At 46.3% G+C, this 14,630-nt stretch overlaps 1 protein-coding gene across 1 annotated transcript in view; it reads right to left on the reverse strand.

The window, feature by feature from the left end:
• Nucleotides 1–769: 769 nt before the first annotated feature.
• The window catches only part of DNAH3 (dynein axonemal heavy chain 3), a 219,936-nt gene continuing 206,075 nt past the window's right edge, over nucleotides 770–14,630 (reverse strand). Inside the window, exons 57-61 of the mRNA XM_024925984.4 lie at nucleotides 14,099–14,266; nucleotides 10,990–11,132; nucleotides 6,272–6,476; nucleotides 4,925–5,062; nucleotides 770–3,082 (exon numbers count right to left, since the gene is read on the reverse strand). Of these exons, the coding sequence (XP_024781752.4) occupies nucleotides 2,729–3,082; nucleotides 4,925–5,062; nucleotides 6,272–6,476; nucleotides 10,990–11,132; nucleotides 14,099–14,266 (1,008 nt within the window). The 3' untranslated portion in view covers nucleotides 770–2,728. The remainder of the gene's footprint in view (nucleotides 3,083–4,924; nucleotides 5,063–6,271; nucleotides 6,477–10,989; nucleotides 11,133–14,098; nucleotides 14,267–14,630) is intronic.

Here is a 14,630-nt window from a genome sequence, read left to right on the forward strand (position 1 = left end):
AAAATTTAATCCATCATATGAAAACAGTCTGTCCCTTGACCCCTGAGGAATGAGACCAGTCCCTGCCTCCCTCAGCTTTTTGTTGCTGAAGCTGTGGTTGGAGAACTATAATTAAAATTCAGTTGTTCTCTTAGCAACCCCCTCACTGACAGCTCCTTTACAGCTTGCGTTGTGATTTACCTACCAGTCCGAGAATCAGGGATTTGAGATCCTGACCATCCTTCTATCCAAAATGACTAACAATCTTATTTGGAACAATAGGGTAGTTCCAGCTATCTGTTCATTCTGATTTTTCCCCCATTGGAGAACATTTATATTTCTTTCTTGAAAAAATAGCTTTTGGCTGGGTGCAGTGGCTCATGCCTGTAATCCCAGCACTTTGGGAGGCCAAGATGGGTGGATCACTTGAGGTCAGGAGTTTGAGACCACCCTGGCCAACATGGTGAAACCCTGTCTCTACTAAAAATATAAAAAAATTAGCCAGGCATGGTGGCAGGCACCTGTAATCCCAGCTACATGGGAGGCTGAGGCAGGAGAATTGCCTGAACCTGGGAGGCGAAGGTTGCAGTGAGCCAAAATTGTGCCACTGCACTCCAGCCTAGGTGAGACAGCAAGACTGTCTCAACAACAACAAAAAAGAAATCAAAGACCCTGATTCAAAACATTTCTTCTAGTGAAGAGGCAGAGAAGCCAAGGCCAGACACATGAAAACCCCCAAACAGTCTCATGTCTTTGCTCAACTACGAAGTGACCAAGACAGGGCCCTGAAATAAGCCACTTAGTGCCACAAGACTACATGAGAGAGTTAGTGAAGAAGTAATGCATCAAGAATGTGATTTTTATCTCCCTCAAGAGTCTCTTCCAGCTGGCCCTGGGGAGAAACAAGTGATTGAAATTTCTTGGACATAGTTGTGTAGTTGGAGCTACACATCTCTTCTAAGATTCTACATCAAAACAGAGCCAAGTCCTTGGCAGGGAGGCAGCGTGTGGCGGTGAAAAATGCATGGGTTCAAGAGCCAGACCAGCACAAACCAGGCTTTGCAGTGTGAAAAAGCTGAGCGATTTTAGGGACGATAATCTCTCTGAACCTCCAAGGGAGAGGACAGGCCTTCCCACCACAGAGGATCAAGTGAGAAATCTAAAGGCCTGGGCACAAAGCATGGCATATAGTAGGCATGCAATAAAGATTGCTTCTCTCATCTCCCCTTTCCTCCGGAAATTTCCACCCATCTATGCAGGCTAGTAGAGAAACAATTGCGTCCCAGTTCTATCACTGACTAGCTGTGGAACTTTGGGCTAGTTTTCTAAATCTCTGCATTTTCCTCTGTAAAGTGGAGATAATGATAACACCTCCCATCTAAGATTATTGTGAAAAGTGCATTTTATTTTTTGCCCTTAAATACCAAAAAGAGTCCATTTTAAATGTATCAAGGGGCTTAGCAAATAAAAGTGGCCCAAACCTCTGTCAACCTTTGAGAGGCCTTGGTGGTCTCCCTTATGGATAGACTAGGAAAGAAGTGATTGAAATTCAATGACAGTTACAGCAAAATAAAAAGAAAAAAAATAAGGCTGGGTGCGATGGCTCACGACTGTAATCCCAGCACTTTGGGAGGCCAAGGCGGGCGGATCACTTGAGGCCAGGAATTCGAGACCAGCCTGGCCAACATAGCAAAACCCCGTCTCTACTAAAAGTGCAAAAATTAGCCAGGCATGGTGGTGCACACCTGTAATCCCAGCTATTTGGGAGGCTGAGGCACGAGAATCACTTGAACCTGGGAGGCGGAGGTTGCAGTGAGCCGAGATTGTGCCACTGCACTCCAGCCAGGGCAGCAGAGCAAGAAACTGTCTCAGAAGAAGAAAATCACCATAAGGGAGCTTAGCCAACTGACCAAGAGTCTGTGTTGAAGAGTCCCACTGCCTGTATTCAGATACTACTTGAGTAGCTATCTGATTTGGGGGAGATTACTTATCTTCTCTGTATCATGGTTTCTGCAGCCATAAAATGAGGATAATAATAATAATGTACTTTATAGAGTTGCTATGAAATACCTGGCTCATAGCAATTGCTTTATTAATATAATTGTCATCAACATCATCACCACCACCATCATCAAGAATGAAATGCCTTCGTTCTCACTCACAGGTCGGAATTGAACAATGAGAACACTTGGACACAGGAAGGGGAACATCACACACCTGGGCCTGTCGTGGGGTGGGGGGGGGTGGGGGGGGAGGGATAGCATTAGGAGATATACCTAATGTAAATGATGAGTTAATGGGTGCAGCACACCAACATGGCACATGTATATGTATGTAACAAACCTGCACGTTGTGCACATGTACCCTAGAACTTAAAGTATAATAATAAAATAAAATAAAAAGAATGAAATGCCTTTTGGCCAGGCGCGGTGGCGCCTGTAATCCCAGCACTTTGGGAGGCCGAAGGGGGAGTGGATTGCCTGAGCTCAGGAGTTCGAGACCAGCCTGGGCAAAATGGCAAAAGCCCTGTCTCTACTGAAAATACAAAAAAATAGCCTGGCATTGTGGTGTGTGCCTGTAATCCCAGCTACTCAGGAGGCTGAGGCACGAGAATCACTTGAACCTGGAAGGCGGAAGGTGCAGTGAGCTGATTTCATGCCACTGCACTCCAGCCTGGGTGACAGAGCAAGACTGTCTCAAAACAAAAAGAATGAAATGCTTTTTATTTTCTGTCTTGAGACAAATGCCATCAGTTATCCAGCTGGCACAGTGAGGCCACCCCTCGGTTTATCCAGTGCTTCTGGGGCATGTCTGTTGGAAGCTCAATGGAGAGGACATAGTTGGTAGAGTGGCCTGTGGTGGAGAGGGTTCCTCTGCGGGCACTTGTTTTGTAGACTGGACACACATAAATGTCCTGATGCAGAAACATTGTGCTCTCCCCAGGTTTCAGCCAAATGATGGGCAGTGGGTCATAGAGGATTTTGGGGAGAGATTCCCCAATCTGCATCGTTTTCCTGTCCCAACGGGCACCTTCTAAGAAGAGCCCTTTGATGTAGGCCCCATCTTCGGGGTTATTCTCCATCACTGTTTCTTGTGGGGTTACCTGGAAGAATAAAAAGCTATGAGCTCCATTGCCTGCCATTTTCCTACATGGGCAGCTTTAAGAGCCTGGAATCTTCTGATACTCAAAGTGCAACCTGGTTGCAATATCTACCTCTCCCAGGATCCAGGGACAATGGGGCTTCTGTGATAATATTCCTGCCCACCATACATGGGCCAGGCCTGACTCCTGGTCAGTAGGCTGCCCTTCCCAATGGTGGGCTAGAGAATGCACTCAAGTAGGAGTCACATTATTCTAACACATTACCTCTAACTAGCTTAGTGACTGCACAATCCCTTCCCTTTCTGGATCTGGATTTATAAAGTGAGGGGTTAGATTCAGATACAGAGACAGACTGGATAAACAGTTCTGGAGATGAGTGTGGGGAGAATAAAGCCTTGATTTCTAGTTTCTGTGGTATAAAGACTTCCACCATGGTCAATTTCAGCCTACCAACTATTTAACAACCAGCTCACAAAATTCCTGAAAATGTAACAGTTGGCCCTGGTGAGCTGATATGAGTGAGCTCCAGCACACCACTGCTTAGATTCAGAGGTGGTAAACTCAAATTCCTTTAGGTAATTGCAGAAAATGGACAAAGCATAGGAGAATAGGGAGGGGTGGGGATTATGGTGAACCAGAGAGCACAAACTCCATTTAAAATCATTCAAATTATACTTTAAAAAATTTTTATGGTGAATGGAGTTTTTTCCCATTTCTAATTCTAAGTATATATTGGAAGAATAGGAAAAGGCTATTGATTTTTATAAATTTAACCAATATCCAGTGACCTTGTGAATTCTTCTACAGATGCTCCTCAACTTACAATGGGGTTATGTCCTGATAAACCCATCATAAGCTGAACATATTGTAAGCCAAAACTGCATTTAATATACCTAACCTACAACAAATATCATAGCTTAGCCTAGCCTCCCTTAAATGTGCTTAGAACACTTACATTAGCCTATAGCTGGGCAGGAATCATCTAACACAAAGTCTGTTTTATAGTAAAGTGTTGAGTATCTTATGTAATTTATCAAATACTATACTAAAAGTGAAAAATGGAATGGGTGTATGGGTACTCAAGGTGTGGTTTCTCCTGAATGTGTATTGATTTCACATCATGAAGTCAAAAAATTGTAAGTTGAACCATTGCAAGTAAAGGACTCTATGTTTTTAATCACTTCGGATTTCTAGGTATACAATCATTTCAACATCAAGAAAGATGGTTTTATCTTTTTTTCAATGTTTATCCTAGTCATTTTTTTTTCTTGTTGTATTTATTTTGGCTTAACATTGTCTTCAAAGGCTAATCAAGTTAAGTTCATTCATAAACTGATTTAAGACATAGGGCAACCAGTTTGTGACCTCTGGACTAGATGATTTCAAAGGATCTTTCCATATAATTTAAAATTCTACAATGCTCTGTAACAGTCAATCGTAGCCATTCTACTCTCTATATATGACAGGCTGATGCTTGACTGTTGGCCATTCTTTTAACTTTACTCCAAGCAAAGGACTACCTAAGGGCATTAACATTCTTCTAAATGAAGAGTCCACCACATTGAACAAACAGAGTGGGAGAGTGCCTTCATTTTTCTTGGTGTTCTGACGGAATCTGGAAAGATTCCCTTTTTGTATACACAGAGACAAAGCATTGGGAATCCTCTAATTATTTTAGGAGTAGCTTTTAGAGCTACTGTAAATTATGCTAAATGCTTCATATGTACCATTTCAGAAGCATTTGGGTCTTAACACATCCACATTTTTTGACTCATAAGGAAATTGGCAACATTGCTTTCTCTGGTCAGCCCCTTGAGTGAGCCTAACCCAAAGCACCCCTACCTCAAACTCAAATCCAATGTGGTCAATGGGGATGGTATATTTCCGGGCATAATTTTGAGAGACGCCAGTCAAAAAAGACTGTGTGAAGTAGAATCCAGAGATCCAAAATACCGCAGGGGGCCCCTTGTCAATCCATTCCTGGAGAGCCACAGAAATCAAGATTCAAAATCAACAACACATCAAAGATAGTTCAAATGCAAGTAATGTAACGAGTACCGTATAAAATATGTTTTTTCATATTTTTCTTGAAACGGCCCTCTTGGTTTAGCTTCTATCTTCCCACTTTTGAAATAAGGGTACAAAGAAATATATTTACACTTTAAGAAAAGCCTAGGTACTACAAAAATTAGCCAGGCGTGATGGTGGGCACCTGTAGTCCCAGCTGCTTGGGAAGCTGAGGCAGGAGAATCGCTTGAACCCAGGAGGCAGAGGTTGCAGTGAGCCAAGATCATGCCATTGCACTCCAGCCTGAGTGACAAGAGTGAAACTTCATCTCAAAAAAAAAAAAAAAAAGCCCAGGTGCAAGCTGATATCAGGGATACAACAGAGAGTGGTGGGGACTGTAGCAGTGGAGAATATGTACCTTGTCTAAACTGAGCAGCTGCCACTCATCTCCAGCAATAGTCGCCATGCCATGCGAGAACGCAGGTGCATTGTTTCAGGTCTTCTATTTTTTGCAGTACAAACATCGGATTTTTATATGTAAAAAATCAATGTTTACATGCTGGCTCAAAAATGTTTAAATTACCAGGTAGCCAAACCAAACATAATTATTGTCCAAATCTATCTCATGAGCCACCAGTTTGTGACATTTATTCTAGTTCCTGTTCCTGTCTCCATAGGCTATAATCTTTTTTTTTTTTTTTTTTTAGACGGAGTCTTGCTCTGTCGCCCAGGCTGGAGTGAAATGGCGTGATCTCGGCTCACTGCAACCTCTGCCTCCCAGGTTCAAGCCATTTTCCTGCCTCAGCCTCCCAGGTAGCTGAGACTACAGGCATAAGCCACCATGCCCTGCTGATTTTTTTGGTATTTTTAGTAGAGATGGGGTTTCACCATGCTGGCCAGGCTGGTGTCGAACTCCTGACCTCAAGTGATCCGCCTGCCTCGGCCTCCCAGAGTGCTGGCAATACAGAGGTGAGCCACTGCGCCCGGCCGGCTATAATCTTTTCCAGGACTTTCAAGTCTCCCTCCTGCTTCTAACTCCAGGAAGACTGTTTCCAGAGGCTCAATCCAGGATGTTCTGTGGCTGCCTGCCCTCCTCCCCCTGCCTCTAGTCTGCCATTTCAGAATGTCCTCTCCACCTAAGCAAGCATGCCAGGTTCCCGGTTACCCCTGACTCCCAGGTACCTGGAAGAAGGTCAGGCGGGCCAGCAGGTCAGCCACGTAGCCCCCCAGAGGCTTCAGTGATGGGTAAGACTTGGCTGCCCACATGGCTGGCACTTTGCCCACAAGCATGCTGTTAAAGACTTCCTCTAGCTCCGAGGACATCAGGACCTGTCCTTTGATGGCTCGGCCAAGATCGATGAGGCTCCTCCGAACCACTTTGGTCAGCCTGCAAGAACAGAGGAGCTGGCTGAGCTGGGCTCTCCGGTGGCCACATTCTACCCAAGTCCACTGACTGCTGTCCCCTTTAAAATGTCAGTTAATTAATGCACAGTCATTAAATGAGGAAAAATTAAATCACCCATTACCTTGCTACCTAAAGATAACGTTGATGTATATCTTTCCAGATTTTTCTCTATGTGAACACAAATTATTTTTAATGAGATCATACTATATTATCTTTCCGTAATCTGTTTTTCTTTCTTAGCATATAGGAAACATCTTTCCAATTCAATAGAGACCTAAATTGTCCTTTTTTTCTTTTTTTTAAGAGATGGGGTTTCACTCTGTCATTCAGGCTGGAGTAAGTAGTGAGATCAGAGCTCACTGCAGCCTCAAACTCCTGGGCTCAAGTGATCCTCCTGCCTCAGCCTCTGGAGTAGCTGGGACTACAGGTGTGCATCACCATGCCTGTCCTTTGTAAGGACTGCAAAATGTTCCATTTTGTTTAACTATTCCTCTATTGTTGACGTGTTATTTCTAGATTGTTGTCACTATCAACAACATTGCTAGCAAAATTCATCCATCTCAATCTTTTTGCAAATTTTAAATTATTATTAAAAATATTTCTAGGTCAAAGAGCACGCACAGTTTTAAGGCTTTCAATTCATATTGTCAAAGTTGTTCTTTTGAGACAGAGTGTTGCCCTGTCACCCAGGGAAGTGCAGTGGTGGAGTCATGGCTCACTGCAGCCTCGGTCCCCCAGCCTCAAGGAATCCTCCCACCTCAGTCTCCTGAGTAGCTGGGACTATAGGCACATGCCACTATGCCCACCTGATTTTTTTTTTAAGTAGAGACAAGGTCTCCCTATGTTGCCCAGGCTGGTCTCAAACTCCTAAACTCAAGTAATCCTCCCACCTCAGCCTCCCAAAGTGCTGGGATTACAGATGAGCTACCACGCCTGGCCAAAGGTCCTTTTTTATCGACTATAAGGTGCACGCCTGAGAAAAGGCAACTGAAGGGCAGGCTGGGAGATGTCAAATTCACCTGCCTCTCCCTCTGACCTTTATGTTACGAGGCCCAGCCAAGCCCAGAGGTAATTCACCTGAGGAGACCAAAGAATCTGCCACTACAAAGAGCTTTTCATCTCCAAAGATTTATGGAATCTCAACTGAATGGACACGAGAATGATCACATGCAGGAAGAGGATTTCTGGATGTGTAACCACTAAACCATTGTATCAAGAGGAATGTGGCTGGGTGTGGGGGCTCACGCCTGTAATCCCAGCACTTTGAAAGGCGGAGGTGGGTGGATCACTTGAGGTCAGGAGTTTGAGACCAGCCTGGCCAACATGGTTAAACCCCATCTGTACTAAAAATACAAAATTAGCTGAGCATGCACGCCTGTAATTCCAGCTACTCAGGAGGCTGAGGCAGGAGAATCGCTTGAACCCAGAAGGTGGAGGTTGCAGTAAGCCGAGCTAAGATCACGCCATTGCACTCCAGCCTGGGCGACAAGAGTGAAACTCTGTCTCAATTAAAAAAAAAAAAGGAATGTAAAATTCAGACATGTGTTTGCTAAGCAGTCAAGGGTAAAAGCTGCCATCTGAGGGATTACACCACAGACCTCTATTATACCTAAAGACCTACTTGCAAAGATTCTCTTTCTATTCTTGCAACTATGAGCTCTGCTAGTTTTAAGGTTTTAGTACCCAAGGAAAGAACACTTGCCCAGAAGACACAGTCACAGTTCCCCTGAAGCTGAACTGTCGCTGAATCATTCTGGGCTTCCTATATCACTGGGTGAAAAGGCAAAAAAAAAAAAAAAAAAAAGGAAAGAAAAAAAATAGTGGGGAGGAACGTTAGAGTACTGCTTGAGATGATTAATCCTGACCATCATTGGAAAATAAGATTGCTTTCCCTGTTCTTTTTTTCTTTTGAGACAGGGTCTCATTCTCTTGCCCAGGCTGAAGTGCAGTGGCACAATCTTGGCTCACTGCAACCTCCAATTCCCAGGCCCAAGCAATCCTCCCTCCTCAGTCTCCTGAGTAGCTGGTTCTACAATGCCCAGATAATTTTATGTATTTTTGGTAGAGATGGGGTTTTGCCATGTTGCCCAAGCTGATCTCCAACTCCTGAGCAATCTGCCTGCCTCAGCCTCCTAAAGTGCTGGGTGGAGTGAGCCACGGCGCCTGGCTTGCTGTCCTTTATAGAATGCCCAATGGTGAAGGCCAGTGAAAGCCCCTGCAATCACCAAGAAAGAGCTCCAGTGGCTTTAGAGGAGAATGACAGCAGAGCAGGGAAGCCATTAGTTTTGGTGTCCAGTTGGACAGTCCAGGACTACAGTCCATCATGCCAAGGTGTCTCACAACAGAGGTGGCCTCGTCCTAGGCTCACACCCCATACCTTGCTTGGTCCCTGCTACAGCCAACTGCCTGTTGACTCTAAAGAGTAACCTAGGCCGGGCGCGGTGGCTTACACCTGTAATCCCAGCACTTTGGGAGGCCAAGGTGGGCGGATCACCTGAGGTCAGGAGTTCGAGACCAGCCTGGCCAACATGGCGAAACCCTGTCTCTACTAAAAGTACAGAAATTAGCTGGGCATGGTGGCGGGCACCTGTAATCCCAGCTACTTGGGAGGCTGAGGCAGGAGAATCTCTTGGACCTGGGAGGTGGAGGTCGCAGTGAGCCGAGATTGCACCACTGCACTCCAGTCTGGGTGACAAGAGCGAGACTCTGTCTCAAAAAAAAAAAAAAGTAACTTTAAAACTCAGGAAGCCTAACAACTCTCAAATAACACTCCTCCAGTCCCCTGGTCCTCTGGAATCAGGGCTGTCCTTAAAATGAAGCAGTGACCCAATGACACAGAATAGAGGCAGTAACACATGCAGTGTCTGGAGCAGCAAGACCTTGGTCTTGGAAGCAGAATTGATAAGTTTTAGCCCACTTGGCTCTGAGTCACTTGAGACCTACATCAAATCACAGTCATCTCTGGACCTCAGTTTCCTCATCTGGCCTAGATGGTCTTTGATAACCCTTTCAGTTTTGACTATTCAAAAATCAAATCCAGGTGATCCCACTGGGCTCCATGCTGTAGTAACTGGAGAAGAGGACTAGAATACAAGGCCAGAGATCCTTGCCCCATGGCCAGCCTATAATACCCCTAACTGTGTGGTAGAGGCACTAGGATGAACGTCTCCCACCCCTTTCTAGATTTACCCAGATTTCACATATTGGATAAGTACATGGGCTCTGGAATCAGACTTAGTTCTGGGTTTAAACTGAGTTTTCCCGTTGAATGATTGAATAACTGAGCAACCTTGGGCAAGTCTTAACCCTTCTGAATCTCAGAGTTTTTTTTTTTTTTTTCTTTAAGAGATGGGGTCTTGCCATATTGCCCAGGCTGGTCTTAAACCCCTGGGTTCAAGCAATCCTCCCGGCTTGCCTCCCAAAGTGCTGGGATTGTAGGCGTGAGTGATCATGCTCAGCCTCAGTTTTCTTATTTGTAAAATGCTGGTAGCAGGATTAGTAACGAGACGTATTTCAAAAGACTATTGTGTAATTTTTTTTTAAGGGATAGGGTCTTTCTGTGTCACCCAGGCTGGAGTGCAGTGGCAAGATCATAGCTCACTGCCGCCTCGAGCTCCTGGTCTCCAAGAGATCCTCCCACCTCACCCTCCCAAGTAGCTGGGACTGTAGACGTGCACCACCATGCCTGCCTTTTTTTTTTTTTTTTTCTTTTTTGGAGAGATGGGGTCTTGCTTTGTTGCCCAGGCTGGTCTTGGACTCCTGGCCTCAGGTGATCCTCCCTACTCTGCTTCTCAAAGTGCTGGAATTACAGGCGTTAGCCACTGTGCCCAGCCCTATTACAGACTTTGAATGAGACCCATGCATAGTGCTTAGAACCATATCTGTCCCTAAAGGCTCAATACAAATGGCTCTAGGCCAGGTGCAGTGGCTCCCACCTGTAATCCCACCACTTTAGGAGGCCAAGGCTGGAGGCTTGCTTGAGGCCAGGAGCTCAAGACCAGCCTGGCCAACATGTCAAAACTCCATCTCTATAAAAAATAAAAAAATTAGCCAGCATGGTGGCCTGTGTCTGTAGACTCAGCTACTCAGGAGGCTGAGGTGGGAGGATTGCTTGAGCCCAGGAGTTCGAGGCTGCAATGAGTCATGATCACACCACTGCACTCCAACTTGGGCGACAGAGAGAGACCTCAACTCAGGAAAGAAAAATGAAAGTGGCTCTAATGACTACTTTTACTATTAGCCTGTGCTTGATACTGGTTTTAGCCTAACTTTATAGATGTCACATGAATGAATGGGAATGAATGAATAGAAGCAATGATTCAACCCAGGGTCAGCATGTGCTGGGGACGGTCCTATTCACAGCCCCTATTCACACCCCTAATACGGGTGGGGCAAACCACTTCCTCTGCATAGCAACCCCTTCTCAGCTACTGCCTGTTAGATCCTACTCCTCACGTTCCAACTCCCAGGATTCAAGCTACATCATCTGGCCCACCTGTTGAATCTGATGAGCTCCTGCCTTAGGACGGTATTCATGGATTCTTCATAGACCACGGGGTACAACTTCATGACCTCTTCCAGGTCAAAGTCTCTGGGAAGCTTGAAGAGAATGTCTTGTGCCAACTCCTCAACCACTTCCTTAAAATGCAGGCAGAAGAGAGGTGAGTGAGAAGCAAGCCCTACAGGCTGTAGCTTTGGATAAACTTTAAGTACTGAGCATCTGACTTTTCAAATGTATTCTGTGGGACTTTCCTGAGAACTCTCCAACAGAAGCCATTTCTGCCTCCAGTGGGGAAAGGAGTCCCTCATCACCCCACCAGCCTTGGGGAGGGCATCGCCTCTTGGTCCAGAAGAGTAGAGTCCTGTCCTTGGCAGAGCACGGTGGCTCACGCCTGTAATCCCAGCACTTTAGGAGGCCGAAGTGGGTGGATCGCTTGAGTCCAGGAGTTTGAGACCAGCCTGGGAAACACAGCGAAACCCAGTTTCTACAAAAAATACAAAAATTAGCCATTAGCCATGCATGGTGCTGCATGCCTATGGTCCCAGCTATTTGGGAGGCTGAAGCAGGAGAATCACTTGAACCCAGGAGGCGGATGTTGCAGTGAGCTGAGATCTGGCCGCTGCACTCCAGCCTGGGTGACAGAGGAAGACCTGTCTAAAAGTTAAAAAAAAAAAAAAAGAGTCGTGTCCTGACACCTCAGGCAAGAGCCGAAGGGCCAGGAAGGGAACTCCTGCTCAGCCAGGTAGCTTCAGGGCAGCACTGAGCCTCTGTCTTCAGTGTCACACCTGGGTGAGAATCTCCCACAGCCTCTGACCCCTGAGGATTAGCTCCTGGTGCCATGGGGCCCTTTCTCAGTGCCCGTGACACCTGGGAAAGCAGCAGGCCATTCTTCAGCATTGGAGCAAGAAAAGCACAGAATCCTCAGCTTAGCCAAGTAGGGAGGGGACAGGCCTCGAGGCTCAAGGAGGAACAAGACCTGAGTGTGGGAGAGACAGACACCCTGTGGTCCTGTGGATGTGGGAGGCTGGGATGTATAATTCTTTCCCTCTTCCCACTGTGAGGGGAATTTCCACTCCTACATCGGGATACACCAACCAGGCTGGTTTACCTTCATACCAGTGATACTTAATGGCACTAGGAACCAAATCATGAAAGCAAATTAGCAAATTCTACAGTTGGGAGGGGTTAAACAGGAGGTAGCTTGGAAGGTGGAGAAGGGAAGGGATGGGAGAGGAAGCGGGTGGAGTCAGGAGACGGTGGCTCTGGTTCTGGCTCGGTCCTTGATTTTATGAAAGCCTGGAAGCCGGTCACTTTCTCTCTCAGGATTTGTTTCTCTCTTCATTTGTAGACTTAGGAGGGTGGCTTGGGTCAGGTCATCACAAAGAGTGCACTGGGACTACTAGAGGTACCCAGGATTTTAGGTGTTTCCAGGACACAGAAAAATCATGTTGAGTCACATGGTGAGAAAGTTACTCTTTCAGGTTTTGGGTTTTTTTTCATTGTTGTTGTTACTGTTTTGAGATAGTGTCTCACTCTGTCGTCCAGGTGGGAGTGCAAAGGCACGATCACAGCCTTGTGATCACAGCCTCACTGCAGCCTCGACCTCCTGGGTTCAAGTGATCCTTCTGCCGCAGCCCCCTTAGTAGCTGGGACTACAGGCATACACCACCACACCCAGTTAACTTTTTTTAAGACAGGGTCTCACTCTGTCGCCTAGGCTGGAGTGCAGTGGCATGATCTCAGCTCACTGCAGCCTCAACAGCCCAGAATCAAGCGATCCTCCCACCTCAGCTTCCTGAGTAGCTGGGATTACAGGTGCACGCCACCGAGCTCAGCTATTTTTTTTTTTTTTTTTTTGTATAGACGGCGTTTTGCTATGTTGCTCAGGCTGGACTCCAACTCCTTGGCTCAAGCAATCCACCCACCTTGGCCTCCCAAAGTGCTAGGGTTATAGGCATGAGCCATGGCACCCAGCCCTCGGTTAACTTAAAAAAAAATTTTCTGTAGTGATGCGGTCTCCCTATGTTGCCCAGGCTGGCCTCGAACTCCTGGCCTCAAGTGCTCCTCCTGCTTCAGCCTCCCAAAGTGCTGGGACTACAGGTGTGATTCACTGCACCTGGCCTCTTTTCAAGTTCTGACCATCTTTCTCTTTTCATTCCTCTCAAAAAGACAGTTTCGGGTCAGTGCCAATTCTTTGACACTCACACATCTTTCTCCTTTTAGCAAGAAGCCAGCAAAGCCTCAGCTCAGGGGCTTTGGCCAGCAACATCATCTGGGAAGAACTTAACAACTGTTAACGCTGGGAGCAGTGGCTCACGCCTGTAATCCCAGCACTTTGGGAAGCCAACGCAAGCAGATTGCTTGAGCCCAGGAGTTTGAGACGATCCTGGACAATATGATGAAACACTGTCTCTACAGGAAATACAAAAAAATTTAGCTGGGCATGGTGGCATGTGCTTGTAGTCCCAGCTACTCGGGAGGCTGAGGCAGGAGAATTGCTTGAGCCTGGGAGGCGGAGGTTGCAGTGAGACAAGATCACGCCACTGCGCTCCAGCCTAGGTAACCGAGCCAAACCGTGTCTCAAAAAAAAAAGAAGAAAAGAAAAGAAAAGAAAAACAGCAACAACAACAAACAGAAACCAAAAAACACCAACTGTTCACTGTTCAGCTTTCATTTTCTTTTTGTGCCTATCATGACTTTATGGAAATGATACTGGGTTTCCACTTATGGTTCTGATGTGCAATCTTTTAAATTAAAAAAAAAGAGAGAGTTGGTTTTAAAACATTATGTAGAAAAAAAAGCAAAAGAAAAAGAAAAAAAGAATAAAACCCATTATGTAAATGGAGTATAGGTGATAGGTGGATATAGCAGAAAACGTGAAGGTTATACAGGAATAGCTGACATTTTGGAAACACTGGTTCCCTTGCAGCTCTGGATATAAGGACTCACGGCAGTAAGGCCACAGTGCTCCTTCCCTGCCCTTGGCCAGGAGGCTGCCAGGCCCCCACTCTCTGCCTCTTGGTCACCCTCCAATCCTGTGTGCCCACTGGATGAAGAACTGCCTGGGAAATAGGATTAAGCCCCCTTTCCCGAGCCCAGTTACCTGAGGGGACTTGCCACTTCCTCCTGACTGTCTAGGGAGGGTCAGCAGGACCCCCTCAAACAGCTGGTTGGTTTCCTGGTTGTCTTTGGTGATGTCTGCGTTCTCATGGAGGCCGAACACTTCTGGGTGGGCTGTGATGGGGAGGTTCCTGAGATAGTCGATATAGGACTGGAAGGGAAATCTTCAGTTGAAATCAACGAGGGACTCCAGAATCCCACAGATGACTCCAGGCTTAGCAGAACCCAATCAGAACAGGAATCACACTGTATCAGTAGCACAGGACACACACACACACACACACACACACACACACGCACGCGTGCGCGCGCGCTGGGCGAACACATCCCTAGCCCTCACTCATACAGTTTTCTGGGGAGTGGGCATGAAAGCAGATGAGGCTGAATTACCTCTCAGCCCACCCTGGCTTCCTCTCTGCTCCCCCAGTGGGCCTGGCTTTGGACCCAGACAGAAGTGAGTTTGGATCCTAGCTCCATCCCAAACTGTCAGAGGCATTCGAACCAGAGCGACTCCA

This window comes from Pan paniscus, chromosome 18 (assembly GCF_029289425.2).
Source record: "Pan paniscus chromosome 18, NHGRI_mPanPan1-v2.0_pri, whole genome shotgun sequence".
Classification (NCBI taxonomy): Eukaryota; Metazoa; Chordata; class Mammalia; order Primates; family Hominidae; genus Pan; species Pan paniscus.